This window comes from Serinus canaria, chromosome Z (genome assembly GCF_022539315.1).
Source record: "Serinus canaria isolate serCan28SL12 chromosome Z, serCan2020, whole genome shotgun sequence".
Lineage (NCBI taxonomy): Eukaryota > Metazoa > Chordata > Aves > Passeriformes > Fringillidae > Serinus > Serinus canaria.
The window spans coordinates 29792667-29809854 of NC_066343.1; the positions used below are offsets into that span (position 1 = coordinate 29792667).

The 17188-nt window shown below is 35.9% G+C and overlaps 1 protein-coding gene across 2 annotated transcripts in view; it reads right to left on the minus strand.

The window, feature by feature from the left end:
• The window catches only part of LNPEP (leucyl and cystinyl aminopeptidase), a 49675-nt gene that overhangs the window by 17560 nt on the left and 14927 nt on the right, over positions 1-17188 (minus strand). The window contains exons 2-7 of one of the 2 annotated variants that reach the window (XM_050987018.1): positions 9793-9852; positions 8365-9205; positions 5884-6022; positions 3063-3194; positions 796-916; positions 2-156 (exon numbers count right to left, since the gene is read on the minus strand). In XM_050987018.1, coding sequence (XP_050842975.1) covers positions 2-156; positions 796-916; positions 3063-3194; positions 5884-6022; positions 8365-9205; positions 9793-9811 — 1407 coding nt within the window. In that variant the 5' untranslated portion in view covers positions 9812-9852. The remainder of the gene's footprint in view (position 1; positions 157-795; positions 917-3062; positions 3195-5883; positions 6023-8364; positions 9206-9792; positions 9853-17188) is intronic. The other variant, XM_050987017.1, reaches the window with a different exon arrangement.

The window sequence follows — 17188 nt, forward strand, 5'->3', positions numbered from 1 at the left end:
CCTGATGGGCAAGCTCATGCGCTATCACTGCAGTTATTAGCTTTTTATCCCTCGCTGAAGAAGTATCATTGTCAAATAAGAGTGCTGTTTCTCGGAAGGTGATCAAGCCCCAATTTTCCATTGCACCAGACTGAAAATCAGGAATTGCTATTAGATCTGTAAAATATTTGAAAGAAGATTTTGAAAATTACTATTTAAATCAATCCTATCTTTCAAGCATACATATTATACAATACAATCAGTAAAAAATTAATTATTTAAACCCTGCAGTGTGGACGCACACTTAAATCTCAAGTATAGAAGTTCCACAGATTTATAATGATGTTTCTCTAGCAGTACTCTGACACAAACAACAAGACCACGCCTATGGATACTGCATGAGCTAAAAGTAGCATGGAAATGAGATGGCCTGAAAAGTACACTACTGAAAAGACTGCATTTCACTATCTTTTCAGTCAAACTAATGCATGTAGAGGAGTCAGGCTGCAGATCTTGCAGTTGTGAACATGATACACAGATTGAGAATTTCCTCACTACTAAGCTGAGTAACACCAAAGAAATTATTCTGTGTAAATTTATGTAAAAATATAAGCAATCTGTCTCCAAATTCTCACAAAAGCTTTCCAACTTGGGACTCAATACTTGCAGTCAGACAAACATATATTATGTTTTTTGATTTATTTAATAATTGTAATACTTTTTTTAAAAATTAAAATTCCCTTGCATGTTTTAGATCAGAGCTTCTTCTGTTTTTTGTTTTTTAACAAAAAATAAAAAAAGTCCTAAACAACTTACCTAATTTTTCAAGAGGGTATTTCATAAAAAAGTATTTTTCGTAAAATTCCAGAAGCTTCACTGCTGTGTCTAGGGCATAACCAACTTGGTTTAGATGCTGTGGTACGGCATAGACAGATACCTAGTCCAAACAAAGAAGATAGTATTTTGAAACTTATAGCTACAAAAGATTTAGAATTGAAGGAGGAGCTGGCAGGAGGTCTTGAAACAGATGAGACACGTTTTGGCAAGTACATACACAAATACACAGAGTAGTTATGAAGCTGCTCATAAAAAGCTAATTTTTCTTACTTGAGCCTATTAACAGGTGAAAATACAGGGACACTGTCCTGTGTGTATGCAAGAACAATTCAAAGATGACAACTTTAAGGAATGTGTCCAAGAAGGGTCTACATGACACAATTTTAAAATCCCTCATGAGTTATTAAGTGACCCTCCCTGTACACCTCCAACCAATCTTTAGTTTATGATAGCATTATAGTATGATAGCAAGTAGTATAATCTGCAAGAAATTATCTCTCTCAAAAAAAAAAATTGGCATAAACCTCATGCCTATCTAAGGTATGGCCACATTAGACATGATGTAAGAAGCATGTATATAAAAATTGAGAGGTTACAATCTCCCCCTATTTATGTTCAACTGTCTGTATCAAGAAAGCATTTTTGATTAGGTTACAAGTATATTCATGTTTAGGACACCCTTTCCTACACAATAAATATGTGGACAACCATATTCCAGTTCTACAAAAAAGGAGTCACTTTTCCTGTGCTATAAATTAGTTCAACAAATGACATTTCAAACAGATGGAAGAGGTTACCTTTTGAGTTTGAATGAAACACATATAAATAAGAATCTAGTCCAGTGTTCCTGGAGTACAAAACTATAAGCATGAAGCAACTTTACTTCAACTCTGCACTATCTTAAAACTTTCATGACAATAAACTTCTTCTGTGTGAAGCTCAAATTCTTTGGATCTTCCAAACACAAATAGCTGGAAGCATTCTGAGACTGTAGTTCCTCGGAAATGACAAGATATGCTTCCTTTCTACTCACTTCCTTGGCCTGCGGGACACTGATGAGACACTTCAGACCTACTAAAACTCTGGCCTTACTTGGTATTCTTATGCTTTATCCCTTCAAGGCAGCAAATACTCTTAAAAAGATTAAAATACTAATAAATTATTTTTAAATGAAGAAATTAAAAATAATAAATTAAAGTAAGAAGTATTCTAATTAAGTTAAAAAGTTATCTGCCTCAGAGAACTGTAGTTTTACCAGCATACAGTTCAAATACAGACCTGAATAAAAGCAACAAGACAAAAAAGAAAAAGCGTAACAATCTGTTCTATTCATCTTTCATTAGAAATACTTGTCTAGATCAGAATCAAAGCCTGTCTTGCATCTTTACTTGTGTTTATTTATTGGATTAAAGAGAGAGCTTCTCCTTCTACAAAGCTACTAGCACTATTCCCTCTGGCTTTTTCTTGGTACACGGGCACTTCTGACACTTCACCACAAAGGGGCAGTTTCTGCTAATGAGTCATGAAAGTTGTTGCCTACTCAAAACTTCTCCACTCTCTATAATAAGATTAAGGAGCATCTATTAATGTTACCACATTCATTCTTTAGTTTCTCTAACTGCACACATTATAGAAATAGGCCATACTCTTGCAAAGGACAAAGCTCAAGCAAGACCCACTCTTTGATGTTTGGAACCTTTGGAAAAACAAAATTAAATAATTGTATTTAAGTGACTAAATGCAGATTTAAAGTCAACCTAAGTTTGCTTTACTGTAGTGCATGAGTCTTTCATATATGTTATCTTGGCAGGTACAGAAAATTCTTGTGGCACTGCTTGAAACCATGTGTAGGTGTTCCTAGAAACTTGTCACATTCCTTTACATCCTCAAAAGAACTCCTGGTTTGTGTGACATTACTGTTCACAGATGATGCACTGAAAAGAAGAGTTTAAAGCTGCCAGCTCTGGAAGCTCTTATGAATTTTACATTTTGTAAATTCCGGCTTTTAATAAGACATGATGCAGAGTCCTTGTTGTAAAAGTGTATTCAGTATGGTATCACTTCAGTCCACTTTATAGCATATGGCTTTTGTCCCCTACATATGATGAACATAATGAAACCAAGAAGACAAATAAATTTAAAAGAGACAGAGTTTGCTTTTTGGTTAGGAGATCTTTTTGTTTTGTTTAGTAGTATGGTCAGCTTGGGAAGAGTGAAGAAGAACTTAAAGTGAAACAAACACTTACCAGAGTCCCATTAGTTTCCCTGCTGATGTTTTTCAAGTCTGCAACAACAAAAGCTACTAGATAGGTGCTCATCTTCAAACTCACAAAAAACTCATCCTGAACAATTCCATTTGTCACAGGTGTAGTGGCTTTCTGCAGGGGAAATGAAGTATTATTACTGCAGACAAAAGAACACTAAGACAAACAATAAATCAATGTTAAATAATTATTTTATGCTACAAATAGTTTATAGGCATGCTTACATAATATCTTGGTATTTTTGTTATATTTCAGAGGGATTGATGATACTTACAACAATGTAAAAAGTTTAAGAAGACATGAAACATTTACACTTATACATACAAAAATCATTTGTCAAGTTTTATTATGTAGTATTACCAAACAACTACTCTGTTGGAGAAACTAACCTAATTTGGATTGCATTTAAAGTCCCAGAATAATCCAAAGTCAGCATACAGATCAGCATTGATTCAAGGGAGCGTTAGGCTAGACCAGGGACAAGGTTCAACATAGACTACTAAAAATACTGGTGTTACTTCAGTTAAGTCTTTGTCTCTTTACGGAAGTCTCAGGAAAACTAGCTAACTAGACATACTTACTAACTTCAAATTGAACAAAATATTTCTCAGATGCACTTTCGTAGATCAAAAGAGAATGCATTTCAAAAACTAAGGAAAACCTAAGATTTTAGTTACTTCAAAGCAAAAAGATGCCTAGCTTAAACATACACTGACAAAAGTGACTGTCTTCCCAGTTTTCTGAGTACACAGTAAGATACCATACAGAAGTAAGATACTGTACTGTACCTCAACTTACTTTCTGCGTAGTTTTCTTTAATACTAGTCCTAGAAAAGCAGGCTATATGCCTTTAAGTACTTTTCTATGTTTTCCTTCACAAACACGAAATACCAAAAGAACAAAGCAAAATTTTTAAAACCACTATAGTGCAGAATACTAAAGGTCTGGAAAGAGCGATGGCAGTTTATAAATTCTGAAACTTCAAATATGATTTTGTTTTCAGAACCCACAAACATTTAAAAAACAACAACAATAACCTTAAACAAGACCATTTGAAACCAAACAATGTTTTGACATTTAAGTGTCACTGAAAATTTAACTGTCAACCTTAAAGAGAAATGGGTTTTTAAACCTTAAGATATAACCACTATAATACTTTAATCTGACCACTATGTATGAGCAGAACACCATATTTGAATTTCTCTAGGGAATTCATAAATTTCTGCCTTTATTATAGCTTTTGTTTCATAAGGAGGTGACAGTCTATTTAAGAAAATCTGCTGCAGCTGCAGATAAACTGGTTTAAAAATTAGTTATCCTCATTAAAAAAAACCAACACACCCAAAACAAAAACAGGACACACAAAACCACAAAAGGTAGCTCTACAGGCCCAAAAAACGCAGTTTATTCTAGCCTTAATCCACGTCAGACACTATAAGTTGCCAAGTTAGTGATGTACACACTAGATGACAAGGCCTGCTTCTGAGATCTCTTGATCATGCAGGTATAGATGATTATTTCAACAATGTCTGCTGCACACATTACAAAATATTCTGAGTTGGAAGGAACGAGGACCACGGAATCCAAGTCCAAGTGAATGGCCAATACGGAGCTCTAACCCACAACCTTGGCATAATTAGCACCTTTCTCTGACCGATGGAGCTAACTGTGGGTGTATGCAGCAGGGCTGAACCGCCATTGCCTTTCTGTACGTGAAGATCTTGGGAGGCTGTTGAAAGATGCCTTAGCCACTTGCCCAGCTCTGAACAGAGCAGAGTGAGGGAGTGCCCTTTCTTTTTTACATAAAACAGAAGAGCGGTCCACCTGAGTTCATTTCTTCTTGTACTGCTAAGAATCACTACAAATCCAAATAAATGTTCATACACTGTGAAAAGATACTATTTCATAAGGTTGCAGTTACTAGCTTGGTTTTCAAAAACAAGGCATCTGCATCAGCACCTGAGCTTTAGACAGCTTCCTGGAACCCAAGCTGCACAGTGTACATAAATGTACCAGAAACACCAAAGGCATAATTTTGTCATTACAGATTAGACCAGTGTCAGTTTCAAGTTTCTGCTGGGTGATAAATGATGGTAATGTTTTGATGAGAGAACACCTAGTTCAGACACAGATTAGGTAATGCTAGTTTTTCTCATCTGTGTAAATGAATTAGGCTTCCATAAAGGTTTGTAAAAGGCATAAGAGCATAAAACATCACCACAAAATTCAGATAAACAAAAGATTTCATCTGAAAAATTCTAGCTGAAGGAATGTCAGATTCCTCATTCACATTCTGGAGCTGACTCTGTCTGTGTTCATACCACACCTCCCCTCATTTAGCCACAGAAGCACATCCTTCAAGATCAGGCATACCTTTCACATAGACTGGTGCTAATTGCACAAACTACTGCTTGAAGATACTCCAGTACTCTGCACGTGTGCAGCAGCAGCAAACAAAGAAAACTCAAAAGCAAACCTTAAGGGCTGTTGAGACCAATGTCACCAACAACACAGCCTTTAAAATAATAGTTCATTTAATTTCAAGAGGAATCCTTCAATCATTCAACTGTCTGTCAGTAACATCCTACACTGTGCAATGCATTGAACAGGTATTTTCTCTACAAAGTTCAAGTCTTTGAGAACAAAACAGTTGATAAATCATATAGCTTAAAGTCATATTGTTTATAGCTTACCCACTCAGGTAAATCCCATGGACATTAATGCAATAAAAACACAATCACAAACACTGAAATGGATTACCTAGGCAGCAGCTCTACTAAAATTCCCCTACAAAAGCAGGTACCTTTGGCATATTTGACAGAGTGGAAAGTTTCTCATCCCTTTTGATCTTGATTAAAAAAGTAGCTTTAAGTGCTGGTTCATCAAAGCATGGAAAAGCAGACCTTGCTGCCAGAGGTTCAAACTGAGTTGCTGCAAACCACCTAATGGGAAGAGTGGAGAAGAGCAAATAAGAATTATTAAAAGCATAAATGTCAGTTTAGTTAACATTCTAAGAGCTTGTTACGGGAATAACTTTTTGAAGACTGGCTGGGCCAGTCAGAAGAAATGCTTCATTTACAATTTCTTCTTTAAAACCAAGTAACATACTTATTTGAGGAGTAATCTTTTTGGCTATTTTTTTGCTTTCTGAACGAAGAATAATACACCTGGAATAACTCACTTACAAAACAATTGCCAAAATATAAGCCAGCCAGTTTCCAGAGAGAGGGAATATAAAGAAGATTGAAAACTTAAATTAGCAAGCATGCCTACTAAATAAGAGTTTGGAAACCTCTGCAGTAGATAGGACTTCAAGGAAGCTTTTTCATCAAATTGCCAGGCCATTTCCTGCAGATGCTCCCACAGTTCATCTAACTGTATGCCTGCTCCTTGTGCTGGCTAGTAGATGGATTCTAGCCAAGTTCCTGCACTGTCTTGTCTCTAATCCAACAGATATTAATATCACATGAAGACTTCTCAGGAGTCTACCTACCTTCTCCTCTCTTTTTTATACTAACTAGCCATAGAAATTACAGCCTTTGATTGAGAGCATCTCTGACTTCCAAACCTGCAAGTCAACATAGTTCAGCAAGTCTACTAATTGAAATATTTACAGGAGCTACACGGAGAAGATGGTACACATTGTGGTTTTTTTTCTTCCTTGCCTTTTCTACTGCCAAGTTACCCACAAGTGTTTGGGCAGTTTATTTGTTCTGCACCATGATTCAAACATTTTTGGATATACAGCTTTTCTGAGAAGGCACAGTGCTGACAACTCACAAGATTAAACTGCATGTCTGCTTTTAACTTCTTACTCTTTTCTTTCCTCTGACAAATTAACGCAGTTTCACTGCAAGATTGTGCAGAAGAAAAGCAAAGAATAAAAAACCATTCTGCATAAAAATATAAATAAGGCCCAATTTATTTATTTTTTATTTTGCTTTTGGCAACAAGTTAAGTGAGTTATTTTGCCATTTTGTAATCTTGTGATGATACAAAAATATTCAAAAGAAAGTAGAACTAAACTAAAGAAAATATATTTTCTTCCAAAATCAATTGAGAGTTTGAGATTTATATAGAAAGTACAGTAACAGCAGAGGTTATCAGAGGGGTCTGCATTTGTAAAACTACAGACAACAGACAAACAGAGACAATGCCTCTGCAAAAAGAAGATGAAGGCAAGGCAATGGAAATGATGTAATCACTAAAGAGTTATCTGGAAAGGATTAAGTGAAAAACATACAGGTTAAAACATGTTCAACATACAGGTTAAAACACCCTGTTCCTGAACAAAAGCACATAGCACTGGACTGAAGAGAGAAAAAAACCTCAAAAAATTACTCACAGGTCATGTTTTTCCTCTGTGAACAATTAAGCATTCTCTTTCTACTACAGTAAATACAAACAGAAAAGAAAGCTGCAGCTACATCGGAATAGGAAAAAAAATCCACTGAGTTTCAATCATCTAGGTAATTTCTGCCTTTTACACTTGCCACTGCACTCTTGCATCTGCTTACTTCTTGGGAATATATGTTTTTAATGATTGCAATAGGTTGCTTAGCTGACCCACACTGCTCTTCCTGTCTCTTTTTTACTGCACCACACCGTTTCTAGAAGACCTGAATGGACAATAACTTGCCCACAAAGGCATGAACACTCTTAAGTACATGACCAACATAAGACCCATCTGAAGAGGGGAGGAAGGGGCAATTTTCAATAAACTTCTTGATAAAAAGCACTAATTTAGTCTTTGTAAGTGTGATGTTTCCCTTTTCTCTAGTCATGTAAGACTTTGCCTGACTGCCGTGACTTTTTCATATATAATTGAGAGCATCTTGGCAATGGCATCTCTCAGTTCCCTTACGACTGTGTGATGCATCCCTCTGGGCCCCACTGGGCTCCTCTAATGGTCTTGAACCTGGCCTCTTTCTATGAGGACAAGACTTTGCTTCCTCAGTCCCTGCCTTAAGACTCAAGGGCTCAAAAAATGTGGGAAGAATTTCCAAAGAGAGAAATTAAAAATTTAACAAACCAAAAAAAGCCACTCTATAACCACCTACAACCTCCACACTGAAGCACATTTCACTGTAGGAGAGGCTGCCCTGACTTAAGGAACTCATCCATGAAAGACATTTTTCAGGCAGATTAATCAAGAGATAAAAGACTGATTTTTCTCAGGAGTAAGTTGTATAAAATGTCCAGTAAAAAAAGCAACCTTTTTACTTCTGTTATCAAAGCACAATCTAGAAGTGACACAACAGAGAAGCTGTATTAGTGGGCATACCTTTGCTTAGAGCTCTCATCCTTGTAAGAAATTTTGTAGAAGCCATAGTAGGTGTCTGATAAATTAGATGAAAACTCCATGTCAACAGTGTAATTCTGTTGTGCAAGGAGGGCCTCTGGAGCCATAAGTGCAATCTGGTCATGCAATGGATATTCCAGGAATTCAACTGGCTTTGCTTGCTGCCCTTGTGCTGAAGTAATTGTTGCCTTGGTGATATTAAGTCCTGAGCTGTGAAGTACAATCTTCCGAGTTACATGGAGGATGTTGACCACTATTTTTACAGAGCCTGTAAATTTCAGAATAGTTAAATTTGGCTGCAAGACAAGATCATAGTGCAGCGGTACAACATCAGAAGGAAGTCTAATTTTGGCCCATGGAAACAGTTTTCCATTGGCTGCCAAAGGATATATTAGTTCCATTGTATGATTTTTTTTATGGCAGCCTTCTTTGGTAAATGTACACTTGGGAAGAAGATAAAGCACTATTATTAATGAAAATGCAATCACAAAAACAACTGTGCAAACCACCATGGTCCTTGTAGAGGGAACTGAGCATGATCCATTTGGATTTTGTCTATATGCAGACATGTTATTCTGCAGACCTGAGCTCCTGTTCATGAAAGACATCCCCAACAACTTTGCTGATGACTCATAATCCTCTTCATCATCATCCATTTCATGCTCTCCAAGGCCACGCACCAAGAGACGAGAGCTTCTTGGTTCATATTCCACTTCATCAGGCTCCAGTGGATGTAAACAAGGCTCTTTTGCCAGGTCAACCACATCGGGCTCTTCTTCAAACATACTATTTTCAATCATATTCCTGGGTAACTGGATTCGATCTGAAAACGAAATGACCATATATTACATCATAAACAACAGGCTTGATTTTAACACCTCAAAGATATTTCACCCAATTACAGAATGGGAAACGTCTTTACAGTATATACCATCAAGATCTCTTCCATTTTCTCCTAAGTTTGTTTCCTGTAAATATTTCTACACTTTTCTGCCTACACTAATTTTGCTTTCAGTATCTTCAAACGGATGCTTTCCTTGAGCATAATCAAAAGGATCCTACACATAACTGGAGGTCAGCTAGACCACCTGCACTGCTCTCCCAGTCCATTGATGTCACTGGCTTGGCTGCATTTCCTCTACTCCAGTAAACTATATTTGTACTCAATTAAATTCTTCAAGTTGGATTATTTCTTATGTTGCACAGTAAAGCACAACAGCCAATACAGTTCTAAAAGTGTTTCAAATATGCTACTTTTTGAGTTCTTTAGCAGAGGAGAAAATCTACCAGTGGAATGGCAGCCACACAAATAAAACACTCATTAGACATTTTTAAACTTAATTTTTCAGAAACATTGCAAAAAAAGATAAAAATATTTCTCAAACAAAAACAGAAGTATGAAAATCATACCTCCAATTGACATCTTCATTTAAGATCTAGCTCATACAATCCTTGAAACAATCCATGCATCTAAGAAGTCAAACCAGCACAAATCAGACTGTTTGCCTTGATAAAATTTGTCCTTAATAGACAATGGACCAGTGAATATAAATGAGGAATTTAAATTCATACCAAATTTTAAAATCACAGTTTTATAACATGCAGTTACATTTTGATCAAATTCCTGATCATATCTTCCACTATTTATGCAAAAAATTATCTTTTAGCTAATTGGTCTCCACTCAGAGGTTCTATCCAAGGGACTAGACAATACTTTTGCCCTACTGCAAGGGTTCAGAAACTAACCTAATCTCTTTCAGACATGCCTGTCTACAGTCAACTGAAAATATTCATATCATACCTCTATCTTCCACATTATTTGTCTCCAGAAGAAGAAAGCTGATTTTTGCTCTGGATGTAAACTTACTATAAAGTAGGCTAACTTGTATTAATTTCTGGCAAGAATGTACATTTTGCCAATCTATAAACAACCTAGAATATAACTGTTCTTCCAATGTATCATTTATTTTATTTTTCATTTTGTTAAAGTCAAGTTTCTATATGTCTGAAAATCTCAAAAGTGAAAATAAAACATTTTAAAGAAAAGATGGCAAGAATATTTTCAAACTAGATATACTAAGTTACTCAACATTCACGCTAAATGTATCAGGACTTCCTGTTTCAAGGCCACAAACTCAGAAAAACTGGAGTGTCAGTAGCTGTAGCAATGAAAAGGCCTTAAAATAAGGTAAAAAGAAAATAAAAAATCCTTCCCCAGAAAATTCAGTCAACCTGAACAGGAGATATAGTAATGTATGAAAGAAGGGAGTTTGGTGAAACTTGGATCTACCTGCTCTAAGAAGGAATAGGATCGGAGGATCACAAGATACCTGAGGCTGGAAGAGACTTCAGGAAGCCATCTGCTCTAGACAAAAGCAAATTCGAGAATTTTCTATTCTTATGGCATTTCCCTGTAGAGTGCTCATATGCCAGCCCTTCAGATTGTGGTTGCATTCTGTGGTCTAGCACCATGGCCTCTACACTGGAGCACGTGTACTTGCATGTCGGACTGGGGCCACACATAATTGAGAGGACAGAAAGCTAAGTTAAATTAGAAGTGAAAACACACAGGCAAACTAGTGGAGGAAAAAAATGCAGAAAGTAAGTATTGTGCAGTAGAAACTCTTTTACAATTCCTCTCCCCAAGAACAGTTAATCAAGAATTCACTATAACTTTTAACAGAATTTCTTGATTACTCCCCTCTGCTGGTTGCTTTCGAAACCTGATTAGCTTCAATGAAATTTGAAAACAGACTCAAGACCAAATTTCTTCAAGTTCCAATGAAATCCCACCCCAAAAACAACCAGCTGCTGGTAGAAGACACCCAAATTCACATCTGCTATGTAGAAAAGGCAGGTATTAAGACTCACATCTTAACCACTCCAAAATGTAGCAGTCAATCAGTACACAGCTCCAACCCCAGCCATGGCATGTGCAGCTGCATGGCCAGCGAAAGAGGTAGAAGACAGGGGAGACACTGCAGAGGGAAGGAGGAGAAAGATAAAGTGCATGAATCTAGCAGAAAGTGGGTTTCATCAGCTCTGAGGTTTAGAGAACAGTTTGCTTTTTGAGGAACTTATTAGAGAATAAGTTACTTCTAAAGACAATATTTTCAAAGTCACATGCATGTACTAACAACTTTTTCAGTCAAAAAGAATTATACTAAAAAATCTCAAACTGAAACTAAGACAGAAAAGTCAAACTAGAAGTTAGCTTCAAGACAATTCACAATTTTAATACCTAGAGACAATTTCTATGAAAACAACAGTTATAGGCAATTTCTACAGAAATATTTGCACAAATTGGAAGCAATCAAAATCTGTAAGAACAAAACTTTACTACATATCTTAAGCATCACCAGACTACTACTCTCCAGTGGAAAGAACACAAACCAAGTATATACCAATAGACCAGAGCTATTTATGCTGATATAAAATTCTTTTATAATTTTCTTTATTCACAGAACACATTTTTAGGAGATGAACCATAGAAAATTTGTTTAAAACTTATCACTCAGATAAACTCTGAACTCTTTGCTTCCTGCTGGTTCACTGGCACTGAAAACATGACAGTATGAGCGAATTGAATTTTTATGACATTTCAATTTTAATCCATGAGCTGTTACAATATGAACTAAACAGCTACATGAAGGGGAAAAATCCAGTATTCCTAAACTGAAACATGCCACAAGGAATAAGGAGCAGCTTGAGGAGCATGATTGCAAGCGTCAGATTTCACTGTCATCTCTCATATCATGTATGGACAAGCAGCAAACATTCCCATTGTAAAACACATACAAAGCAGATTAATTCATATTCCAAATATAACACAGGATAAATTATTATAAATTCAGGAGTAGGAAAATTAACCTGGAAAGAACTTCCACGGTTCCAGTGAACTACCACTGTCATGCCAGAGGTTGCAGAGGCAGCCTCTGGCATGACAGAGACATTTGTGGTCACACCAGTCCACAGTAACGGAAGTACTGCTCTGAGTTGCTAAAATGTGTTACAAAAGCCATTTGCCATCAAGCATGGCAACTTGAATCTAAATATTTGCTAAAGACAAGTCTAGTGTGAGACTAAACAAGGAGGTAAAAGAGAAAAGTCTTGGAAGTGAGTCTTGCAGCTCTCTAAATAGCCCTAATGAAATGCTAAGAGCCTAAAGGTGAGAGCTTAAACTTTCACATACATCGCCTAAAAGCTTAAACATACCCAAACAAAAGTGCTTTTGCACAATTCTTCCACAAATTTTTATTCTGAAAGCAAGAGATTTTAAACAGCTTCCCCAATATGTCATCTATTTTCACATTTAATGGTGAATAAAATGAATACTCACAGTTAGAAACAATTCTGAGAAAAGATGTGAGATTAACTACTACGTGACTGACAAATCCAGAAAACTAATCTTCCTTATACTGAGAAAAGGAAGGAAGGCAGGTATTTTCTCAAACTGACGGTTCTGAAAAGTTTCTTTAGAGCTGCCTCCTATAGGACAGATTCCCAAAAGTCCATTGCAAGATCCATCTCCTCATTACAATATTCAGGTATGGTAACAAGCTGGGTCTATTATTTTCTGTGAAGAGGACAGAATGCTTAAGATGTGAACTTCAAATGCAGCTTGCGCCAAGACAACAGTACAATGAGCTTACAGTATGTACTGCAGTTTTGACAAAGTAATCCCCATAGGCTTTGATAACGTGACCTACGCAGACGGTATAGAGTGGCATGACTTAAAGACACAAAGGCAACCAACACAGCTTGTTCCTAAAAAACATACTCTTCACTTCTATACCTCCCACAAATTAGTCCTTAAACTTATGAAGCAATTTCACCACAATACTCACACAATATTCATGTTCAGTATGAAACATGATCCTACAGGAACAATCAGATGTTGAAGTAAAACAGTAGTCTAGCATTTGCTCCCAGTATTTATTTTGTCTGAAGAGGTCCAATCTCATTAAGGAGGAGAATGTAAGCTTTTTGCTGAAGTTTAATAGACAACACAATGTTCTGAATTTTAGTGTGTGCAACAACAAAATATCTCACGATGTTTGATTTTTGGAATCCATTATAAATATTCTTCAGAATACAGAAAGAAATTATTCCTTTATATTTCAGAGACAGTATCTTCCTGTAATGCTATTGATATCTCTTTTTAGTTCTAGAAGTATTTACTGTTTTCCCTTGCAAAACAAAATCGGTAGTCTCTTGTCTATATCTATCATGTCAGGATATTTTACCTCAGAGCAGAAATCTCAATACTCAAAAGTCTTATATGGATCTAAGTGACCTATTGAGTTAATTTCTTTTTAAAAGATAGACAGAAAATGCTCAAAGGCATTTTATTTTTCAATTTCTCAATTTTGATTAAGAGGCCAAAACTAAAAAAAAACCCTAAAAATCCTATTCAATCCTATTCAATTCAGACAGACAGTTACTGCTTCCTGAGACTGAAATTCACCACAATACAATCTTAAAATAGTGGTAAGATATCATAAAATATTTTAACTGAAAAAAAATGTTAGAGGAATTACAGTAACACCTGACACATTGAAGCAATTATATTCTCGCTTAAATAAGTGAGAACCTTTCTGTAATTCTGGAATAACCTAGGAGCAAAACAACTATTGGGTTGCATGTACCAGCAAAAGGAGCAAAACCCATGGCCAGACCAAACTCGTAAAGGGGTATAAGGTGGGGCAACCAACTGGAATAAAAACTGATTCTCACTGAATGTAAACTACTTCAGCTGCATATAAATAATAGGAGAGAAGGTGCAGAGTTAAGCCTGCCCAAAACAAGACATTCATGCCTTGTGGTTCAGGAAAAAACAGAAAAACCGTGAGCCAACTACTTGTTTTGCTATCAAGCAAATCACTGATAGTATGTCAAAGAATAATTTTGCCCAATGATTTCAGGAACAGATGTTTAACAATGCCATTGGCTATTAAGAGCTATAATATTGTTTTGCATACATAACTTTTATGTCCAAATTTAAAAGCATTGGCCCTCTTTTTGGCAGAAGCAGCTGCTGACAAAACAGCAAATTCCATAAACAAACCACATAAATTTGCTCCTATTAAAAGCCCTGCTGCTCTGGCTAAGGCCATCCAGCAGGGCAAAAAGAAACTCCAAGATGGATTTTTTTTCCTTTAAAGATATTTTTTATCTTCATGTACCTGTCTAAATGCACCTCAGCTAGAAGTAGCAGTGAAACACTTGCAAGGTTTCAGCATGGGTACTAAGATCAGTATGTTAGCCCAAATATATGAATGAGCTTGCCATCAAGATGGTAAAGTGAGCTGGAGGAGAAGATGCTATTGGGCACATATACTGTCTGACACAGTCTAAAACTAGAAGAACAAAGGCTGCACTAACACTTAAGAACTGGAGAATTAGTTCTATGCTGTTAATGTTTAGCAAACAGCATAAAATTCCTTGTTTCCAGGACTCTGAGGAAATATCTGAAGCACTTTTGAGCACTTGAAAATATTCTGTGTATTGCATGTAAGCATGCTCCAAGCAGAGAAATGAATGCTCGTATGTATGTTTAATTCATCAGCAAAAATAGTAAGACTGGTTAGAATTCACGAAACCTGACCTTCTCTCCCTTACTTGGTCTTTGGGACTAGCAGAAAAGAATGTGGCAGCCACGACTGAAGCAGGTCACACATAGCCATGGACACAAAACTGAACAAATGCTACCACTCTTTAAGTTGTTTAGCTCTTGTCAGTACTAACAGAATGTCACTTGGAAGAGCCAGTGAAGGAATTCTGCAAAAATAATGACACATACAGAATAACTGCCCTCTCTTGTATCAAAAGCAGTGAATTTAGTGTAACTATTTCCCCGAAAAAGAAGAAAAAAAAAAGGTTGAAAGTTAGATATCAAAAAAATGCTTTCACTGTAACTTAAAATTTATATTTTGCTTAGTGAAATAATAATTTCTCATTGTATCTGAAAAAAAATGCAACTAGAAACAGCACAAATTAAAAAGAACCTATTAGCCATGACAAGTGTATTGAAGTTTTCTGCTACAGTTGCACTGCCTTTAAGAGGTAGTATGATTTGTGCAGAAATGGCTCTATAAAGTTTGCAAATAGGTGTACCTGCTACAGAATCTGTTATTTTAGGGAAAAGATTAAGACATTCACAGTACAGTACTCATCTATATTTATGAGAGAGAAAACCGAAAATATACCTACTTAGTGAAATTTTTCACACATCTCTTATGTCTGTAGTCATGTCAAGCTAGTGACCAGAACAAGGTGAAATATGAGACTCATTTAAAACCAGATGCACTTGCATTGTACAGTGTGCATGCAAGAAGGAACAAAACAAGCCACAGGAGAAAAGTACAATGAATATTCAACAAGCTTTCAGAAAGATGACATGCTTGTATTATTAGTTTCTATATAAATTTAAAATATCTCAGTATTTTAAATGCACAAACCATTAATGCTGTCACTATTAAAAAATAAAAAAAACTTAACGATCCTTTTTTTTCCTAGAAAGACTGGACTTGACTGTAGAAACAAAACTGTCATTTTTCATATTAAAGAGTCATCTAAAATGTGTTTAAGGATATCTGAGGAACTAAGAATTTGGAAACACTATTAAAGGTTTACACTTTTCTTCCTGAACTGTCTGATGCAAATCTGCATCTTCAACCTCAAACAGGAAGAGGGTAGAGACAGTAATGTTTAATACACCAAATCTTCAAATTGTCCTATCTAAAATTTCAGAAGTGCTACTATGGAAAAGCAACATATCATATGGTATTCAGTCACCTCTTTTAAGTTTGGGGGATTTTTAAATGAAATTCAGCATTGGCCAAACTTCCACATATAACTTAAATCTATTTATTTATGCTGAGTTATGTAGTAAAAATATAATTTTAACAGAATATATACTTGGGTTCTGCTCTTACTAATGCCAGTTCACAAATTCTACTTTACAGGAAGCACCAGATCAATCACCCCAGTTCCAAACTGCCAAAAATTAATGTTTCTATAGAAGACAGAAGGGAACATGCACTGTTATTTGGGCACCTTGTGCTGGACTCATTGCTTGAGACTTGCTCCAAATCTTACAATCTGTTCTCACTCACAACTATTGTCCTGTTTATTGTTTCTAAGTTGTCTGAGAGGAGAGAAGAGCAATGGGCAGCCCAAAGGGGAGTGTCAAAATAGATTAATTGTCACAGATACTCAAACTGGCATACAAAGGCATTTTGAAGAAAATTTGGTTCCAAATACTACACTGGAAATCCAAAAGGTGATATATATTTCAGAGAGTGCAATCACTTCTTCAATGGAGACCAAAAATCACCAGTTCCAAACACCACTAGTTATGGGGTTTTATTACTGCAGATCAGCACTAGAGTTTAAGTAAACAGAAATAAAAACAGCCAGGTGGTATAGATAAAACACAATTGTCTATCAGATTTTTTTTTAACAGATAAGGAATAAAATGGCCAGGAAAGAAGTTTAATTGACAGCTAAACATCTGAATTGGTAGATTTTGAAAATGCACACTTGAAACATCAATTGTTAATATTTTCTTAGAGATAAACTTCATCTTTCTAAACCTAAAGATGAAATAAGGCTGGAAACTTTAACTAATGCTGTTTATGGATTGCATAACCTAATATGACAGAAATTAGTTTCAAAAATCCAGCAGAGAAGGAAGAAACATTCTACCCTACTTAACTACTTCAGCAAATGAAATGAGAAAAGAACCACAGATCAAGAAACAGAAGTGACAACTTAGAAAACTAACAGTATTTTGTATCACTAG